Source organism: Engystomops pustulosus, chromosome 6 (assembly GCF_040894005.1).
Source record: "Engystomops pustulosus chromosome 6, aEngPut4.maternal, whole genome shotgun sequence".
Taxonomy (NCBI): Eukaryota; Metazoa; Chordata; class Amphibia; order Anura; family Leptodactylidae; genus Engystomops; species Engystomops pustulosus.
The window spans coordinates 36,494,330-36,514,300 of NC_092416.1; the positions used below are offsets into that span (position 1 = coordinate 36,494,330).

General features: G+C 45.9%; 1 protein-coding gene across 3 annotated transcripts; it reads right to left on the minus strand.

Moving 5' to 3' along the window:
• Window positions 1-1,182: 1,182 nt before the first annotated feature.
• Window positions 1,183-12,385, minus strand: PAFAH1B2 (platelet activating factor acetylhydrolase 1b catalytic subunit 2). 3 transcript variants are annotated; one of them, XM_072155737.1, is made up of 6 exons: window positions 12,225-12,385; window positions 9,344-9,440; window positions 8,241-8,330; window positions 5,199-5,315; window positions 3,787-3,909; window positions 1,183-2,483 (listed from the first exon to the last, which is right to left on the minus strand). In XM_072155737.1, exons 2-6 carry the CDS (start codon window positions 9,422-9,424, stop codon window positions 2,205-2,207), a joined length of 690 nt encoding a protein of 229 aa, XP_072011838.1. In that variant the 5' UTR covers window positions 9,425-9,440; window positions 12,225-12,385; the 3' UTR covers window positions 1,183-2,204. The 3 variants fall into 3 exon arrangements, with proteins under 3 accessions (XP_072011838.1, XP_072011840.1, XP_072011841.1); XM_072155739.1 differs by lacking the exon at window positions 12,225-12,385 and adding an exon at window positions 12,099-12,210; XM_072155740.1 differs by lacking the exon at window positions 12,225-12,385 and adding an exon at window positions 12,089-12,107.
• Between the last annotated feature and the right edge of the window lie 7,586 nt (window positions 12,386-19,971).

Genomic DNA, 19,971 nt, shown 5'->3' on the forward strand with positions numbered 1-19,971 from the left:
TTTTTGGAAGAAAGCACCAACCTTTCCCTTAAGTCACACCCTCAATCTTAAAGGAGCTTAGGCCAAGCAAGTGTGTGGCCCCTCCATTCAATGGGACACATGTATCAAACTTTTGGCTCACCTTTTTCTTCCATTTTTGAGACTCTTTTCATGGTGCTTCTGCTCATTTCCACCTTTATTTGTGGCGAAAACAGTCTCCCTTTGAAGTTTGCCATTGTCTAGTTTTCTGCAGTGTTCCCCGAGTTATCACTGTTTGCAACTTTTAGAGACTTTTGTCTCAAAAAGTCGCAAATTCACTAAAGACCAAACGCCGCATGTATCAATAAGGAAAATCCACTAGGATACATCTGACAAGCAGAAAAGACCCAAAAAACAGACGGACAAAGCCGGACTTATGATACATGTGCCCCAATGTGTCAGAAGCTTTAGATGTCATGCAATGTAACTGATCCCTAATCCACAGTTAGTCACAGCAGGAGACCACTGCCCCCTTGTGGATGGAGTGTCAATGTGCATGTGTGAAAAGGGCTTCATTCACATCTATGGATGTTGTGTAACCTCATGGAAGAGAGCAAAATAACAACGCTCCATGCAATGGGACCCCCAGCGATCTATAACTTATCCCCTATCTTGTAGATGAGCAAGATTGATCTAGGACAACCATTCTCAAGTGATAGATCCCTTAACTGTTTTAGTCTCAATTAGTGCCACTGTTTAGTGTATAAGGAAAGGATCTTATATAATATATGAGTGCCAAACCTTGCCCCATTTATATTTCTTACTGTGTGCTCTATATAAATAAACACATTTTTACTAATAATAATCTGTAAAAAGTTCTAGGTATAGGCCCTGGAGATCTGTGTAACCATACCTGTATGTGTAGTAAGGAACAGCAGGACTGTGAAAAGAAGTAGTAGTCCAGTTTTGCAGCTCCACTATGGGCTATGGGAGTGTCTTTCCCCCTGAAGAGCTTTCTATTTGCAATGAACTGTCCCACAGCCCCTCCTCTCTTCTTTGATTGGCTGATGTAAGTAGCCAACCAGAATCCTGATACAGCTCCTATTCCTAGCAAAGAGGAAAGGCAATGGAGCAGCTCAGTGCAGAGAGCACCCAATGCAATGATGCAGGGGGCTTTCCCCCCTTCCCCGTCGCTATTAGAACATAAAGACAAAGAACCAAATCTTCAATATTATTTTTATAATTCCGCTCCGTACGCACACGACAACAAGAAGGGACAACCGATTCATTACCGTACATAGAAGCATAAGCTCTAGTGATGTGAGATCTACGAATGAGAGTCAAAGCTGTACAAACACTATAGGGAATCCCCACTATCTGCAGCTTTTCTTGGCCCTATTTCCGCACCATACGTATACTGTCTTGTGTTATGGCTATGTTACATATTGCTCTATGCTTTTTTTTTTCTCTAAGCCGCATGCCTCATAATGCCCACGTCTTACGTCACATAAGGAGGGTCATTTCTCCCGCTTTGGTCCCTGGCTAGACCCAGGCCATCGAGCATACAATCCATACAAGCATTAACATATATATATATATATTATATTCACACGTTTTCCCTCGTCGTGCATGTACCGCACGGCGTGACGACAGTCAGAGAACAAGTTTTATCGATTCATAAAATAGTAAACTAGGAGTAACTGCAATGTGGCGTAGGAGGCTCTGGCAATGAAGTGAACTTGCAAACACTATTAATGCTGATAGAAACTTGCTCCAGTTTTCATAACCTTCTCGTGCCATGGGGAACTTACCCTCACTAGTTACCTAGGCAAACCCTTGCAGATACCGGTCAGATTCATCGCTAAGGAAAAAAAAAAAAAAAGACAACGGGTCGGCCGGCCGTCACATGTGGGTGTCCTGAACATCAGCTTCTACATATACACTACACACCACATCACTCCGTCACAATCGCTGGACACTGGATTGGGTTTGAGCCTTCTTGTCGCTCCCATTTTAGGATCCATAGATATTTCTGCACCTCAGACTATACTGGGGACATGAGAGTCCAACAATATGGGAGACGAAAGAGAGGGGAAAAGCTGGGTTGTATACGGCAGATGTATATATATGAGTTCTGTGTATATACACTGAGCATGTAGATATACAGCTGAGGCAATAGTAGTGAGCGATGGGTGGGGGGGGGGCAGCCAATGATGTAACACTGACGGTGACGAGGAATGTAAGCATCAGGCCAGGGTGACTTGTTTTTCCTCTGGGGTCTCCTCCAGGAGTTGCATAATCAGTTCATGAAGTGGCCTACAGACCTTGGCGTAGCCCGCGGCTGTGAGATGGAGGAAATCAAACATGTCGTGTCGAGATACAGTGCCGTCCGAGTGGACAAATCCGAAATCTACATCCAGGAGCTGAACTCCGGGAAGCCGCGGGAGCCATGAGCGCAGCAGCTGGTTCACCCGTGCATTCTTCTCACGCAGGGGATTCGGCTTCTCACCGCGGGGTAGTAATCCCTGCAAGAGGATAGCGACATGTCACTTCTAATCAAGAACCGGCTGGAATTTAATTTTCCTAACAATAACCTTCATATTAACCACTAAAACCACCTGCCTGATATTGTGTGGGTCCACTGACTAATGTATGAACCCCACAAAACCTGTGAAGGTCTGGGTCTAACATGTTAACAGCAAATCTTTTAAAGGAGTTGTAGCATGTTATCCTCTATCCACAGGAGGATCCAACTGCTGGAACTCCCACCTACCACAAGAATAGGACTCAAGTAACTGGAGAATGGGGGTCCCGTTCTTACTAATTGGGTGTAGTGTCAGGTCGAGCATAGTCAGTGATAGAGAGAGTAAAGATCCGACACTCTCATACTATTGAATAGTAGGCATGCTTCTACTGACGCTCCACACATTACTGAGAACAGGACCCCCATTCTCCAAATACATGGGGGGTCACAGCAGTCAGACCCAATCAGCCTCTATTCTTTGCCTTAAAGTTCGGAACTGGGACCCCCCATGGATTTCCTAGCACATCTCCCAAATATGAAGTCTCCTTCTTGAACGTTTTGTCACACAGAAACCAGTAATGCCCTGTCTGAACTATAGGCAGCAGGAATTTTAAAGTGTTTGCATGGGTTTCCTCCGGTTTCCTTCCACAATCCAAAAAACATACTGGTAGGTTGATTAGATTGTCAGCCCCATTTGGGAACAGAGACAAATTTTGCAAGTTCTGTGCAGCGCTGCGTAATTTGTGTGCGCTATATAAATAAAGGGATTATTATTATTAAAGCTTGCTCTATCTTTCCCTGAAAGAACAGCCGTGCCACACTCCTCCCTATGCCCAGGCGTACATATGTTTGTGTGAAACTGGCCTTACATACAGGTGTGTGCCACATCTGGCAGGATCCGCTCTTATTTTTTACAGAACAAGGCTTTAAATATTATGAAAATGAGACAAAGGGGCTCCAGGCTCCATAGATGTTAATTGAGCCAGAAGCCCCTCAGGTTCATTTGCATCGTTTTTAAAGCCTTTTTTGTAAAAACAAGGGCATAAGAAGCTAAAAGAAGAGCGTATCCTGCCAGAGATGGCACACACCAGTATGTCAGTGTGCTTGGCTTACAATCCTTCATACTGGTGGTAGATGTCCTTTAAAAACACTGGACAACCCCTTTAACGCTATGGCCGGTCAGTGTATTGCACCGTAGATAACACTCCCCTGCTGTTTACAAGTCAATTTACCAACAGAGAATGAAAATGGACTGGCAAAGCAACATGATCATGGGGTGACGCCAGTCAGATCATGCGACATACCATGACAATAGTTTTCGCCTGTGGTTGCAGTGTGTTAATGAGCTTTATGATGGCTTCTATTCCACCGGCCACTTCTTCTGCTGTGTTTTCATGGTTATTGGTGCCAATCCACAAGACAATAACCTGTTGGGGAAGAAATAGGAGAAAATCAATTATTGCACCAGTTAACTTGCAGGTGATGCATTAGCTCTGGATCTGCTGTGGAAGATCAATGCAGCCGACTGGGGATGCGAAGAAGTAATTTACATCCCACTGACATATTACTTATAGCAGCTACAGTCGCTACTTTGTGCCACACAGTTATTTTGTCCTAATATAGGGAATGAGCCCTATACTGAGCACTGTGTCTGCAAGGGGATCCCAAGCAGAGGGGGTTACCGTATTTTTCGGACTAGAAGGCGCACAAAAAATTCCTTTGATTTTCTCAGAAATCAAAGGTGCGCCTTATAGTCCAGTGCGCCTTATATATGAAACGTACTTACAGACAACAGCTGCCTTGAACTGTGCACAGGTCTGCCGCCTGCTGGTCATTCATCCTTATAATCAGGCGCGCCTTATATATGAACCTAAACGTTTTAGCAGGCATTTATCAAAGGTGCGCCATATAATCCGGTGAGCCTTATAGTCAGAAAAATACAATAATAGACATGCAAAAAGAATGCACATTGCATCTTCCCCGCATGTCTGTATATACAGATCACTGATAACAATGACCCTAGGAGATGTTACCAGAAGATCACGGTTGTTATCTGTATCTGACAGCAGGGGACACATATATAATGCGTGCTCCCAGCTAAATGGAGGCCCTGTTTAAAAAACAAAATATTTTAATTAAAAAAAAAATCCTCCCCCACTGCCAAAAATAAATGAATTCAATCAAATAAAATTTAAATAAAACATTTCAAATGGGGGGCCTGTAGAGATGAGAGAACCGGACTTCTTCGCTCAGGGTTCATGCTGTGTGACCCAGACATAATGCTGGATTGGTGGCCAATTGCAAGTCTTGTCAATTTGCCGGATCGGCAAACATCCACGCAACATCCATAACCTGGACAGGGGGAACTGGGGCGACAGTCAGGGGAGACACAGAGCTGACAGCACCACCTGCTGTGATAGACGTGTCACCCAACCATCCAAATGTAAGACACAATCTGCCTCATGGGTTACTTTATTTTTGCAGGATTTTGCTGTGTTGGTCCACTGGCTAATAATAGCCCCCTCAGCCAGGAGCCCATAACAAGGATAGTTGTCACCAATTTGGGAGTTTCTACTAATAATACAGCACTGGAGGTGTGCGACGTCTCCAGAAGACTATGCTGATGTCTAAGGCTCTGTTCACATCATGTTTACGGCACTCACAAGGTCCCACTGTAAAAACTATAGCTATAGGAATATATTTTTTATTTTCTTACCTTAGGTTTGATATTCTCTAGTTCTCCATTCTGAAGTCTCCATAGGACATGACGCGTCGTGTCTCCACCAATACCGAAATTCAGGGCGTGAAGGGGAGAGAAGAGTTCCCTCCAGAGCTGTAAAGAGGAAGAGACATGAAAGGGTCCAATAACATAAGGAGGTCCTATATATACACACACCTCTTCCCATTTCCAGCAGAGGCTCTGTCCATTGTCTTCACATTCAGAGGAAATATTAGGAAAGCGGATAACTTTTACATGTAATGTTTACGTTAGACTTGATTAAAGGGGGTTTCCAGAATCAGGATATTGACGGTCCATCCATATCAGATCAGCAAGCCTCTCAGCTCTCCCAGCAGCAATTTCAAAAGTGCAAGAGACAGAGTGGAGGGAAGGGGTTAAGTGTCGGCCATGAAAAAACAGAGAATCAGAAAATGTCACAAATTTGCTGTATGACGGGGAGTTTGCCCAGTGCTTGTAGAGAGATTTAGATTCACAACCTGGAATGTAGACATTCTACAAAAGAGAACGCGTCATTCAGCTTCTCATTGTTAGATATGAGGAGGAAGTATTAGGACTACTACACTCACCATGTGCTCCCACAACATTCCCGCATGGTGGACTCTAGCCAATCCATACAAAGCCTACATTTCGCATTATCTGGGCTCTGGCTATGGGAGAGATATCTCTCCAATAACCATCCCTTATCATTTCATCACCAGTATATAGCCTCCCTTTAAAGAGGACATGTCACCCATAATTTCGGCACTAGGAGCCATTTACTAAAGTAAGCAGCTCCTAGTGCTTAAACAAACGCTGCAGTGTTAGAATGATAGCGTTACTGGAAACCTCCGGTAACGCTATCTAACACTGCAGTGGGGTACAATGTAATCATCGGACCGCTCGCAAAGCTGCCCGATGTATTCATGAGGGAGCGGTGCGAGGCACTGCCTCTTCCCCGGACCGCCCCGCTCACTCAGTAAGCCGACAGTAAGCGCCGCACGTAATGCCGCAGTCACCTCCCCTAACCACGCCCCCTCATGAATACTTCAGACAGCTTGGCAAGCGGTCCTGCGTTTACATTGTACTCCGCCGCAATGTTAGTATCACTCTAACACTGCGGCGTTTGTTTAAGCACTAGGAGCTGCTGACTTTAGTGAGAAGCTCCTAGTGCCCAATTTATGGGTCACATGTCCTCTTTAAGCTGTATAAAGGATCAGATTTATTTTGTGAGCAGTGCAGCCACTTTAAAGGACATCTACCTCCACTGTATGTTGCTTGCATCCCCCTGATAAATGCAGAGATCCGTGCACGAAATGCGTAGGGAAAGGAATAGCTTTTATATCCCTTAGTCTTAGGGTGCAATAGTTACAAGTAGGGAGAGAAATGGGACCTGCCCTTGTAAGGTCTGGGAGCAAAAAAAACGGGGGTCAGGGAAAAACGCATTGCAGGGCTAGTTAGGATGATTCCTGACTTGGACCCTCCGCAACTGGAAATCCCTGTGAGATGAAACCTGTTTTCTATGTTATGCTTATCATTATCATTCTCTATCCCGATATGAGACTGAAGGTGTATATAAAAAAGATTTATGCATCCATCTCTGTATGATATGTGCATCACTAGGTTTTTTTGTGATAACTTGTGTGACAATTTTATATTGGTGAATTTGGTTTTATTGATCGATTAAAATGTGGAGTCAGTGACCATTTTGGTGGAGTCGTAGTAATGATAAAAGGGACTGACTGCACATATATATATATATATAAAAGATTATAAAAAAATATGACATTTCCTTGAAATGTCTGTTTTGTTCCACATCTAAGGATTTAGGCTAGGGGTGAGCAATATTTATTGGTCCACAGGGCCGCATTGTCGTACAGCTCAACTAATCTCATACTGCAGCAGCTCCCTAGATACCGGAGACCCCCAGTGCAGACTAATAATAATACCAGAGACCCCCAGTGCAGACTAACAATAATACCGGAGCCCCCCAGTGCAGACTAACAATAATACCGGAGCCCCCCCAGTGCAGACTAACAATAATACCGGAGACCCCCAGTGCAGACTAACAATAATACCGGAGACCCCCAGTGCAGACTATTAATAATACCGGAGCCCCCCAGTGCAGACTATTAATAATACCGGAGCCCCCCAGTGCAGACTATTAATAATACCGGAGCCCCCCAGTGCAGACTATTAATAATACCGGAGCCCCCCAGTGCAGACTAACAATAATACCAGAGCCCCCCAGTGCAGACTATTAATAATACCGGAGCCCCCCAGTGCAGACTATTAATAATACCGGAGCCCCCCAGTGCAGACTATTAATAATACCGGAGCCCCCCAGTGCAGACTATTAATAATACCGGAGCCCCCCAGTGCAGACTAATAATAATACCGGAGCCCCCCAGTGCAGACTAATAATAATACCGGAGCCCCCCAGTGCAGACTAACAATAATACCGGAGCCCCCCAGTGCAGACTAACAATAATACCGGAGCCCCCCAGTGCAGACTATTAATAATACCGGAGCCCCCCAGTGCAGACTATTAATAATACCGGAGCCCCCCAGTGCAGACTATTAATAATACCGGAGCCCCCCAGTGCAGACTATTAATAATACCGGAGCCCCCCAGTGCAGACTAATAATAATACCGGAGCCCCCCAGTGCAGACTAATAATAATACCGGAGCCCCCCAGTGCAGACTAACAATAATACCGGAGCCCCCCAGTGCAGACTATTAATAATACCGGAGCCCCCCAGTGCAGACTAACAATAATACCGGAGACCCCAGGGAAGAAGAAGAAAAAAAAAAACAACAATTAAACCCTTTGCTTTCCTGGACCACACTGCACATTCTTCTCGCCTCCATGCGCTGCTCTGTGCCTGGCGCTGGTTGTATGCCGTGGCATCAGAACCAGGAGAGAACCCAGGAGCAGCACAGTACAGCTGACAAGTACTTCCACTACCACTCCTGGGTCCTCTGTTGCCACTGGGGCCATTCTGCTCTGTATCTGCGCTGTATTTTTAAAGGACCCTCACCTCATATTGCTGCAGCAGCTGCACCATAGAATCACCAACAAACAGAACATCCGGCTCCTTGTCCTTACAGTCTAAGACAAACCTGTTGTGCTGAAAGAGTGAAAAAAAGAACAAGTTTATTAGTTATTGACTGTTTATTGTCCAATGTACCTATAGCCTGCCACTACAAGTTGACAGCTATATTCAGCCCCAATACTCCGAACTGCAATCACATAATCTCTGCATTAGTCATAGTGAGATCATACACGTCTCCAGCCTTAGGAATAGGATGGAAGCAGCATGAGACATCCCTAAAGATTGTGCCGTTTATAGAGGTGGTGGATATTAATCACATTTAGTTGCTGATACTTTCGGAAATCTGTCTTTGCACATGAGACCTATTGTGTGGATTGAGACCACTATCCTACGTGTCCACCATAGAACTTTTACCGCATTGAACAGAGAAAGGTGATTTAATAGGCGATTTTATCCCATTCTCAAAAAATTATGTACTATTACTGTGGAGCGCTAGGAACCATGTATGGAGAGGGCTCTTAAGCTGAGCTCTCTCTAGTGTGGGGGTTTGCTGCATATTGCAGCAATCACAAACTGCTAGCACTGATCACCATCAACATCTGCGCTGCCATCTTGGATTTAATCGCATGTCCGGCTACTCCACGCCCCAGTAGCCGCATAAAAAAAATTAGCATATACCTGCATTTAAGTTTTCTAAAAGACACCCGGGACATGGGGATTCGCCCAAAATAGGGCTATCCTCACATCCCATCCATCCACCTACCACCCCTTCTACCTTTATAGCTAGAATCGGGGTGGTAGGTGCCCTTTAACATGTAAGGTACTGCCACATCCCAAAATGCCATTTTTACCAAAAATTTGGAATAAAAAGCAAACAAAAATAGTTTAGTAAACTCAAGTCTGTCCCCCAAAAAAATCCTTACACCTTAGGTACACCAAAGTAGAGGGACGTTATTGGCAGAATATGGTACATTAGGACATTCTTTTATATATACTGTATATACTTGAGTATATAAGGTATATGACTAAATATTTAAGGGGTTGTCCGATTATTATAAAAATGTAACCTAAAAAAAAAACCCTTGTACCTGAGACAGCCAGCGATCATCTCCCTGTATGTCCTCAGCAGCATGAGGGACAGCGGCAGAGTTGGTGTCCCCCTGACTCATTATGTAATCAATCGGACTGCAAGGAAAAAGAGAACAGAAGGTCAGAAGCTACATGACAAATCTGCTGGCTTTAAAGGGGTTTTCCATGAAACAAGATAGGCCTTATCCAAGGTAAGGCCTAACTTGCTGATCAGTGGAAGTCTCAGTGACGAGACCTCCACAGATCACAAGAACGGGGGTCTGAAGTACCTACGTTGGACCCCTCATCGGTCCACCGTAGCTGCGAATTTGAAAGTTCTGCTATGGTCATCTCTAAGAAGCAGATGGAGATTGAACTCATAGAGATGAATGGAGAAGATCGGACAAGTGCGGTCGTCTACTCATCTCGGGGAGCGCGGAGAGGTCCAACGGAGGTACCTGGGACCCCTGTTCTAGTGATCTGTGGGGGTCTCATTACTGACACCCCCACCGATCAGCAAGTTAGGTCCTATCCCGTGGATAGGGGCTAACTTGTTTTGTGGGAAACCACCTTTAAAGAGAAATGCAAAGATCCTGATCACTTCTTTTGTCCCTTTTTGTTTTCTAAAAGACAAAGCAAAACCCTCGGTGTCCAGTAGTAGATTCACTGTGGTCAGAACAAGAGCCATACAGGTAAAGAGATGGGGGCTGGCCTATAGAGGACCCTTCACCACCTCCAGGACCCAGCACCCTTTAAGAGGTGCCACTTCACTGAAAATCCTCTCTAGCCCTCACCTTTGAGCTCTGTCAGATAGGTGGGGTCAAGCTGTCTTCTCCAGCCCAGGATCTCACATAGTAGAGAGGCAAATTATGGCACAGGTTAGTGAGCTTTGATAATTAGACTGTCCAGAGTCAGATGGGAGGGAGAAGACAGCCTGGCTCCACCCAATTGACAGTAGAAAGCTGAAAATAAATGTGATTACTCGGAAAGGATGAAGACTAGAGAAATAATTGCAGATGGAGCAGAATCAATGGATCAATGTCTTTTAAAGGAGGCAATGAGTTGTGCCAATGACTGCGCTACACTGGTCCTCACAACACGAGATACATAATACCAGTGGAAGCCATATGAAAAGTACTCTATATATACACAAGTATAAGCCGAGTTTTTCAGCACAAAAATTGTGCTGAAAAACCTAACTCGGCCTATACTCGAGTCTATTAAAAAAACCCACTGTACTCAGCTTTCCGACGCCCCCCTCAGGTCCTCTTCTTGCTTCTGATCCCTCTTTGGGTCCTTCCGCTCCTCTACGAGTCGTTTGGCTCCTCTTTGGGTCCCCTTGCGATGCCAATGGCTCACAAACAATGACGTTGGCAAGCGGCTGGCATCATTCTGTGTGCCGGCTGTGCACAGGGACTGTGAGAGGAGTGGAAGGACCCAAAGAGGCACAGGAGCCTCATAAGAATGAAGAGGACCTATGGGGGGCATCGGAAAGGAGAGTGCAATGTTATTTTTTTTTTTTAATTACAGGCTTGGCATGCTGGGACGGGGGGGGGGGGGGGGACAGGGGCTGGCAGGCTATATACTGATGTGGGAGGGTCTGCCAGGCTATATACAACATGGGGGACAGGGGCTGGCTATATACTACAGGGGCTGGAAGGCTATATACTGGGGGATATGGCCTGGTCGGCTTAATACTGACTGGTGGCTGTGACCAGTGCATTTCCCACCACCGGCTTATACTCAAGTCAATAGGTTTTCCCTGTTGTGTTAAAAGTGGTTAACTCTGTTTATACTCGGGTCAGCTTATACTCGAGTATATATACGGTATTATAAAATTCAGTCCTGTAGAATTTTCGGATGCAAGTCACAGGCAGCATTCCAAACACAGACCTTAACGGCAGTGAGAACTGATGGCAGCTCACAAGGCATCGGCCATTATAAATTGTGTGACAGCCAAATCATCCCTCTAAACACAGTATAGGGAATATGTAATCTCAGTATTGTACCATTGTTCATCTACAAATGTGTGTAATAAATAGCCAACCGGGTGTTACCATTCTCCGTGCCATAGGGTTGTGTCCTAACAGTTACATACAGTCATCATGTTGGGGCGCGTCTAGCTGTCAAATTATTCAGTTCACACGTCGGTGAATTATTCACTGCGCAGTGTCCTCCTATTTCATGGACTGATCACAGTGCACAAGACTCGTCTCCAAGCATCATAGTGATATATGATACAAGGAGCCCCTGCTTCCCTGCAGCGCTGATCTGTAATTATCATTACAGGCAGGAAAAAGCCAATCGCTATATCTTATATCACTAGGAGTCTCATCCCTGGCACTGGGGGTCAGTCCATGAGACAGGACAGTGGGCACAGGAGTGTGACCCTCCACCTGGAATTACTGCCCCATTCCTGGGGGATCCGTCGCTTGTAGGACTGCGATCACGAAGATCTGATGGGGTGGCTTAATGTTTAATAGGCGTTTATATAGAGATGGCCAGGTAAGTAGACTGTAAATAGGAAAAGTTTGCCTTCTGGGTGGAGCTCGGCTTTACCCCGCACCCATACCCCTCCCTCCAGTGTCCCTGCTGCACCCTAGTACATAGCAGGTGGGTCCTGAGGTTTTGGTGCACAGAAGCATCACAAGGCGCCCACCTACCACCTATAACTGTGTCCATTAGGCCTCCAGGAGATTACAACCGATCATTGATCCTAATCATTTCCATCTACCCCCCCAGGGTGACTACAATAAGGAGCTCACTATGTCCCACCATCACATGGGGCTCCTCCGCCCAGACAATGGGCACCGCTCCCGCGCGCACACCCGGCCACCGCATAGCCTTATATACAGCTCATCCTCATAGCCAGAAAAAGCCTAATCTCATGACGTCACTCACTCGGTTCTCCGGTAACTCCACCCCTTCCGGTCTAAGGGTCCCCCGGTTCGACTCCTGCAGGCGCTACCGCCGCTTTCGACGTCACTTCCGTCAGCTTCGGCTAGGAATGGCTGGACCAATGACAGCTCCCGGAAGTGACGTGGTAATACAACCGAGAACTCAGTAAGATGTGAAGAAGTATAAGGGCGGGGTCTGGAGTGTGGGCGCGGCCTGGTGGTGAAAGAATACAGCAGACGTTCCCTATAAGGATTACCCTGCGCCCCCTGGTGGCGAGGATCTGTAATAACTTACTGCTGCTTCTCCAATAGAACGTGGTCTTGAAGGTGCAGCAAGAAGTGGCTGCTAGTGTGTCTGTAGTACATCCCAAAAAGAAGATTTAGAATACTTAACCCTTTAGTTTTCCACCAGAGTGACCAGGCAATTTTTTCCTATCACTGCCTTCTACAAACTATATTTTTTTTAAGTTTTCGGTCACTATAGTTGTACTGCAGGCGGGGGTCTTGATTTTTGCAGGACAAAATGTACTTTTTAATAGCACTTTCATATGTCATACCGATGAACTTTACTGTACACTTTTTATAACCATTATGATATAATAATCAGGTTATTTAGGTACAACATAAAAACTATTTATGGGAATACAACCCTAGAACTATAAGTTACAGTAAATAATTGTATTTATGCAAAACACTATGTGCAAAAAACAGTTTTCAACAAAATATACTGAATATTTGTTTAGTCTATTAGTCTATTAATTTGTTCTTAGAAACATCAGATCCTCATTCATAGATGCCCTTAAGTCTGACCTCTTTACACTGACTTGCATTAGTGAAAATTTACTAACCACTAATATTCTGATATTTGCTCAGCGGGATCAGCCTGACTACTGAGAATATGAAGCAGGCTCTGGTCAGTCAGTACAATTTGACCCTGAGACCTACTGGAAGAAGCTTCGACTGACAACCGAGCCAGACACATGAGGGCCCTCCTAAGAAAAGTGGACCTCGGAACTGGATCTAACCACCTTCCAGCAGCTGATGAAGCCCATCACCACAGAATTTTTGTGGAAGCCAATGGAAGCTTTGGAAGCAGCAACTCTGGATGCCAAGATACTACAACACCCGTGCAGATGCAAACCGTTATGTAGGTGTTGAGAAAGTGTCCCACTGCATGTCAGGAGCTGTCTGGTAAGCCTGACTAGGAGGTCACCAGTATGGGTAATCTTGTAATGCAACTGTAAGACTCTGCCTGGGAGGCAAAGAGTTAATCTCACTATCCAATTGCATGCTCTGTACTTGCTGTGCAGGAAGGAGTGAGCTGGTTGGACAAAGTGCTTGCTGCCTCACAAGGGGAGATGATAAAACCCCTTGTGGGTGGTGGCACATGGTCAGAGAATCTAGTAAAATGTGTGCAGCTCAGTTAGTGCTGCAGAGTCAGTGTTCCAGATCAGGAAGCTGAGGTGTCACAGGCAAGCTTCCTGACACCTCGTGCAATAAGCCCAGAGCACAGGTCCACCTGCTGGATAAATGTGTTAAATGTGGGAGACTCCCCAGTGGATCTGAGGAGATATCAAGCCTTTGCCACCCTTTTCAGTGTTCTTACTGAGGACTTGGTGGAAAAATCTGGATATTGTCTCGATGGCTTTCAGCAAACACCAGTTGGACTTTGGGCAGACCACTTTGATACAGCATACTATCCCCACTGGCTCTCACCGTACTACCAAGATGAGACACCGACCAATCCCTCCTGCCCGCTGTCAAGAAGTGAAGAAGCCTGTCCAGGAAATGAAGACAGCCAATGTCATCCAAGAAAGTCACAGCCCTTGGGATTCCTTGTAAAGAAGTAGGCTGGGACACTCCGTTTCTGTGTTGATTACAGGAATATCAACAATATCACCCAGAAGGATGCCTATCCGCTGCCTCGAATCGAGGAATCCCTTAGGGTCAGCTGCTTTCTTCTCTACCCTCAGCCTGACCAGCGGCTACTGGCATGTGGCCATGGCACCAGATAGGGAAAAGACGTCTTACACCACCCCAAGGGGCCTCTTTGAATTCAACAACATGCCCTTTGGCTTGTGCAATGCCCTAAGCACTTTTCAATGTTTAATGGAGAGATGTTTGGGACATGGGAATTTTGAAACTGTCCTTATATACCTAGACACCATAATCATCTACTCCAAAACCTATGAGGATCACCTCCAATATCTGGCTGAAGTTTTCCAAATCATGACCCAGCATGGTTTGAAGGTCAAACCATCTAAGTGCCATCTGCTTCAGCCTGGTGTAAAGTACCTTGGACAGGCAGTGAGTGCAGATGGAATTGAGCCTGATAATAATAGTAATCTTTATTTATATAGGGCCATCATATTCCATAGATTTACAAATCATAGGGGACACATACAAATATAATATTACATTATAGAGTACAAACATTCATATGGAACAATAGGAGTGAAAGCCCTGATCACAAGAGCTTACATTCTATGAGAATGATCCACAACTGGCCTACTCCGCCTACAATCCGGGATGTACCAGCTACTACCGGCGGTTTAGCTCGAAGTTTGCCCAGTGAGCTGCACCACTGCAAGAATTCCTAAGGAGACTTTCTAAGAACGACCAACGGTCCCGAGCACCGATCAACTGTACAGCAGAACAAGAAGCTGCATTCCAGATCCTGAAGCAAAGGCTGACAGAGCCAGGATATGTTAGGATATCCAGACTAAAATCTGCCTTTCAAACTCTACAGCAATGCCAGCAAACAGGGCCTAGGGGCTGTGCTATCCCAGTTCCAAAACAGAACCAAAAGGGTTTATTGCCTATGCCAGCCATTCCTTTAGAAAGTCTGAACAGAACAACCAAAATTATAGCTTGTTCAAGTTGGAGTTCCTGGTATTAGTCTGGACAGGGACTGAAACATTTAAGAACTATCTGGCTGCTTCTGACTCAGGGCACTGGAGCAGTGGAGGGCCTCCGGGATGACCAGTTTCAACTTCACCCTCAAATACCGGGCTGGTAAGCCTAATGGCAACGCGGATGCCTTGTGCCGTCTCCCTGACCAGGGAGCAGGACCTTCCACAGATGCCCAGTAGGAAGATGTTGAGATGCCCACCTTTTATGCCCAGTTTGTACAGCAAGACGCCCAGAGAGTCTACTCCTCATCCTCTGAGGCGGCCCCTTCCGCCAGCGAAAAAGGACCTCTGGTTGAGTCTCCAGACCGACAGCCGAGTGATGGAGAAGGTAATGGACCACCTTTCCAGTGGGAGAGTCACTGAGAGGATACGTTGGCGCTGGGATGATGGAGAATTGTCCCAACTGTGGCACCAGAGGAGGACTCTACGCATTCATCAGGACCTATTGAAAAGGAGAACTTTGATGCTTTGACTTATGACAGATTGTATGAAGTCTATGATTTCCAGGAGGGATGCCAAGATAGTGCTGGATATGTATCACAACCAGTCCGGACACTTTGATACTTCGAAGACTGAGGCTACCCTCATGAGGCAGTTCTACTGGGGGAACATGAAGCACGACATCGAAACCTGGTGTTTGGTTTGCTCGTCCAGTGCCATTGCTCACGGAGAACGACACAACCAAAGGGCTCCTTTACACCTCATCGTGAGCCAGCGCCCCCTGGAGATTGTGGCCCTAGACCATATGAAGTTGGAGTCAATCAAGTCTGGCCATATCTACGCTATGACCATTATAGACCATTAGACTAAGTTGTGTTAGCGGTGCGGGTCAAAGACCTTACTTCCAGAACCACTGCCAGGGCTCTGTAGAAAAGCTTCATCCTATCGTATGGGTGCGCGGAGAAGATCCTCACGGACCAAGGGTCAGCTCTTGAGTCCCAACTGTTCTAAGAATTGTCTACTCTCTACGGCTAAGCTAAGGACCACTCTGTATAATCCCCAGGGAAACGGGTTGTGTGAAAAAATGAACCAGACCCTCATCAACATGCTGAGGATCCTACCACCTGCCAAGGGCTGACTTTCTGAAACTCTTACCTGAGTTAGTGTACCTCTACAACAATACCACTCACTGCTCCATCGGATGCACCCCCTACTACCTGATGTTTGGGAGGCATGGCTATCTGCCATCAGATAAAGCACTGGACATGGAAGCCCCTGACTCCCAGTCTCTGCTTCCCCATACTGACTAGGTCCAAGAGCACCAGAGACGCCAGCAGACGCCAAATAGATTGTGGACCTAAAGATTGAAAATGCTCAGAGCAAGCAGAAGCAGGACTTTGACCACCATGCCTGTCTAGAGACTCTTGTCCCTGGGGAGCGAGTGTGGCTGCGGAACATCCATCCCACAAGTAGACTAGATGGGCGCTGGGAGCGTGAGCCATACCTAGTTAGGGACAGTCTCTCCCCTGAAGTCTACAAGATTTTAAGAAGAGACCGTCCAATACTCCAGGTGCACAGGAGCCTTCGTTCCTTCACCCCTCTTTCAAGTTCTCCAGCCCCAGTATCCAGTCCCAGGAACCCTCTCTGTTCAGCAACCCCTAGTTTTAATGACCTTATGACTCTTCCTCAGTTCTGTGTGCTTGTCTCCACTTCAGCGAGTTCTTGCCCTGAGAGGTTGTCACCTTCACAGCAGTCACCTGTGTTGCTGGCCCTGGAGGATGATCCCATGCCTGAGCCTACTGACCCATCACTGACCCTCAGGTATCTGAATTCTTGGTTCCAGTACCTGACGATGAGGATGACATCGAGGAGCCAGAGGCATCCAAGCAGCAGGCCCTCCACAGATCTCAGAGGGAGATAAAAGGAAAGGCCCCTGTATGTCTGCAGGGGTACCAGCTTTCACAGTGCAAAGGCTGCAACCCTTAAACAGGTACTTTCTGATTGTATATATGACTTTGTATAAGTTTTCCCCTTTCTCAAGGACTGTGCCCAGAGAATGGACTCTAGCGCAGTGGTGCCCTCTGAGAGACTCATAGGGGCAGATTTACTTACCCGGTCCATTCGCGATCCAGTGGCGCGTTCTCTGTCGAGGATTCGGGTCTTCCAGCGGTTCACTAAGGTAGTTCCCCCGATGTCCACCAGGTGTCGCTGCTGCGCTGAAGTTCGTTGGAGTGCACTGAAGTTCACCGTCCTATGCTGGGCGCAGGTAAGCGCGTGTCAAGCGACACTTTTTTTTTTAAATGCGGCGGTTTTTCCGAATCCGTCGGGTTTTCTTACGACCACGCACCCCGATTTTCGTTGTGTGCATGCCGGCGCCGACGCGCCACAATCCGATCTCGTGCGCCAAAATCACGGGGCAATTCAGGGAAAATCGGCGCAAATCTGAAATTTTCGGATAACCCGTCGGAAAAACGTGATTCGGGCCCTTAGTAAATGACCCCCATAGTCACTATATGCTATTCTTCAAGGAAAAAGAACTCTTATTTTTGTGATTGCTATGCATATTATGCCTTTCTTTCAGGAAATGGACATTGCTATTTCTGCTACTAGAAGTAGCCATATTATAACACCATCCAATGTTTTCAAGCCAATGACTAATTACTGCCAACGTGATGTTTACAAATATAGTAATATATACTATCTTTTAGTTTGCACTAACCGCTTTTATAGGATTTACAGCAAAGTGTCAAGACTGTAGTCAAGACTGTATCGGACTGTCTCTTCATCTGTATTACATGTATGTCTATTATTATGCCACCTAGGTGATGTGTCCGCGGACAAATTTCGGGCTTTGGTGAAAGGAGTGGATTACAGGACAGGCCTTACCTAAGTAAATGGTTGGTTTAAGGGCAATAGCTACCAACTGTATTGTGCACGTGTAATGCATTTAGTCTGATACCAACCACAATGCCATTAACCAGGACCGTGGGCAGTCAGACCACACACGGTATATGTTCTGCACGGAGCCTAAGCACTTACCCGTTTTTGACAGGTTTGACCAATTATCTTAATTCAAACTGGTCAAAAAGGGATGCATAAAAACGGACCAAAAACGCATTCAAAATGCCACGTGTGCCATCACCCTAAGGGTCGCGCGCTGCACTTTTGTTGGATTTTCCAGGGGATTTAACCGGGGATTGTGTCGCTGACTGATTCGGAATGAGCGCAGGATTTAACATTCCAATTGTGTTGCAAGATCAAGCACTTACATACACCATGAAGAAGCAGGTGACACATGCACAATCATAGTGAGTGATTGAATGCACTTTAGGTGAACTCCTCCGGACGGACAGAGGACCGAGTAAGTGTGCCCCAGTGTTCCAGTCCAGGAAACAGAGGTTTCACCTTACCCTTTAACACCTTAGCCAGTCAGCAGAGTCTAGGCTAGAGCAGAGGTCCACCACTAGGACTCGGCTCCATCTCAACCAGCCCAGCCTGAAGCTATTATCCTGGCTGTGACCAACCACCTTCCTGCACCCTGATCAGCTATCTCCTTCCAGCTGAAGTTCTGCTGATGTTTAAGGCCGTTGCCTGCTGTTTGCTGTTCCAATAAAGAACTGTAAATTATTCTGCACCAACGTGCCTCTGAGTGATCCCTGGATTAAGCTGTTCACCATCACGGGCGCCCCATCCTCCATCACCCAGGGATCTCTATATACACCTCAGGGGTTGCCCCAGGGAGAAACCTACTCTTTCAGCCTCTCCCTCCATTTTCTTGCCAGCCACTACAGTAGTCAGGAGCCCGGCTTCCTCCAGCCACCAAAAAAGGTCAGGCCCCGGTGGGGGATGTTGTACATGACTGCCAATAGAGTAAATAGTCCATGAGTAAATGGGACTCTGTCACCAGATTCTACCCCATTAAACTACCAGTCCCCTTCATGTAGGGTTTGAAATGTCTTTTCTAGAATTCCATCTTTTGAAATCTCACACGTTTACCTATAAAATTCTTAACCAAAGTCATGTGAAGAGGTGAGTCATTGCCTGAGGTGAGTCAAGTTATGAGACTGCAGGGGGAGAATCACTTCAGATGTCTTGATCTTTGGTTCCATAGCACATAGAAACATGCTGGTGTCATACTTAACATAAGAAGTATCTCATCTTTTGGATCGCACCAGGCTTGCGGTTCTGTTATCTGCAGAAACAGAGATACAGACAGTTAAAGACATTTAGAAATGTGGGCTGCAGATAAAAGGTCCAATTCCAGCCTGGAGCTCAAATTCTGTAGGTTACAGAACCACAAACCAACCGTGATATGATACAGGAGAATCTTACTTTTTAAAATTTAAATCTAAAGGTACTAGAAAGCCTGAAGTTATATTTCCCCTGTAGCCTCTAAACTTGACTTATCTGTGGCAAAATATGACTGTTCTGTGCTCATTCCTCATGATTTTGGAGATATTTTTTTTATATGTAAACAACAAAATTTGGCATAAAAGAGAGAATTCTAGGAAGGACCCTCCCTGAGGGGGTCAGTAGTTTGGTGGAGTAAAAGCTGGTGACAGCTGAAGTCCCTTTTAAGGTACAACTCAATCCCCTTTCAAAAAGTCTCTTATGAGGAGGAGATGTGGAATGTTATTGTTACTCTGAAGTTGCAACTTTATAAACTATAGTTTTATCCATTATTATTCATGTAATTCCACTAGATGTCAGTGGCGTTCAGTTTTTAGGCTAAAGGAGGAGTAACAACAAGGGTGTATTAAAAAGTAAATAGTGAGATACAGTAATAGTATATGTCACATACAATACCAGATGCTGTGAGGAGCCAGACCTTAATCCCTTAAAGGGATCATCAGAAGTAGATCTGATGGTAGATTCTTCTTGCCTCTGCCCTAATCTGTA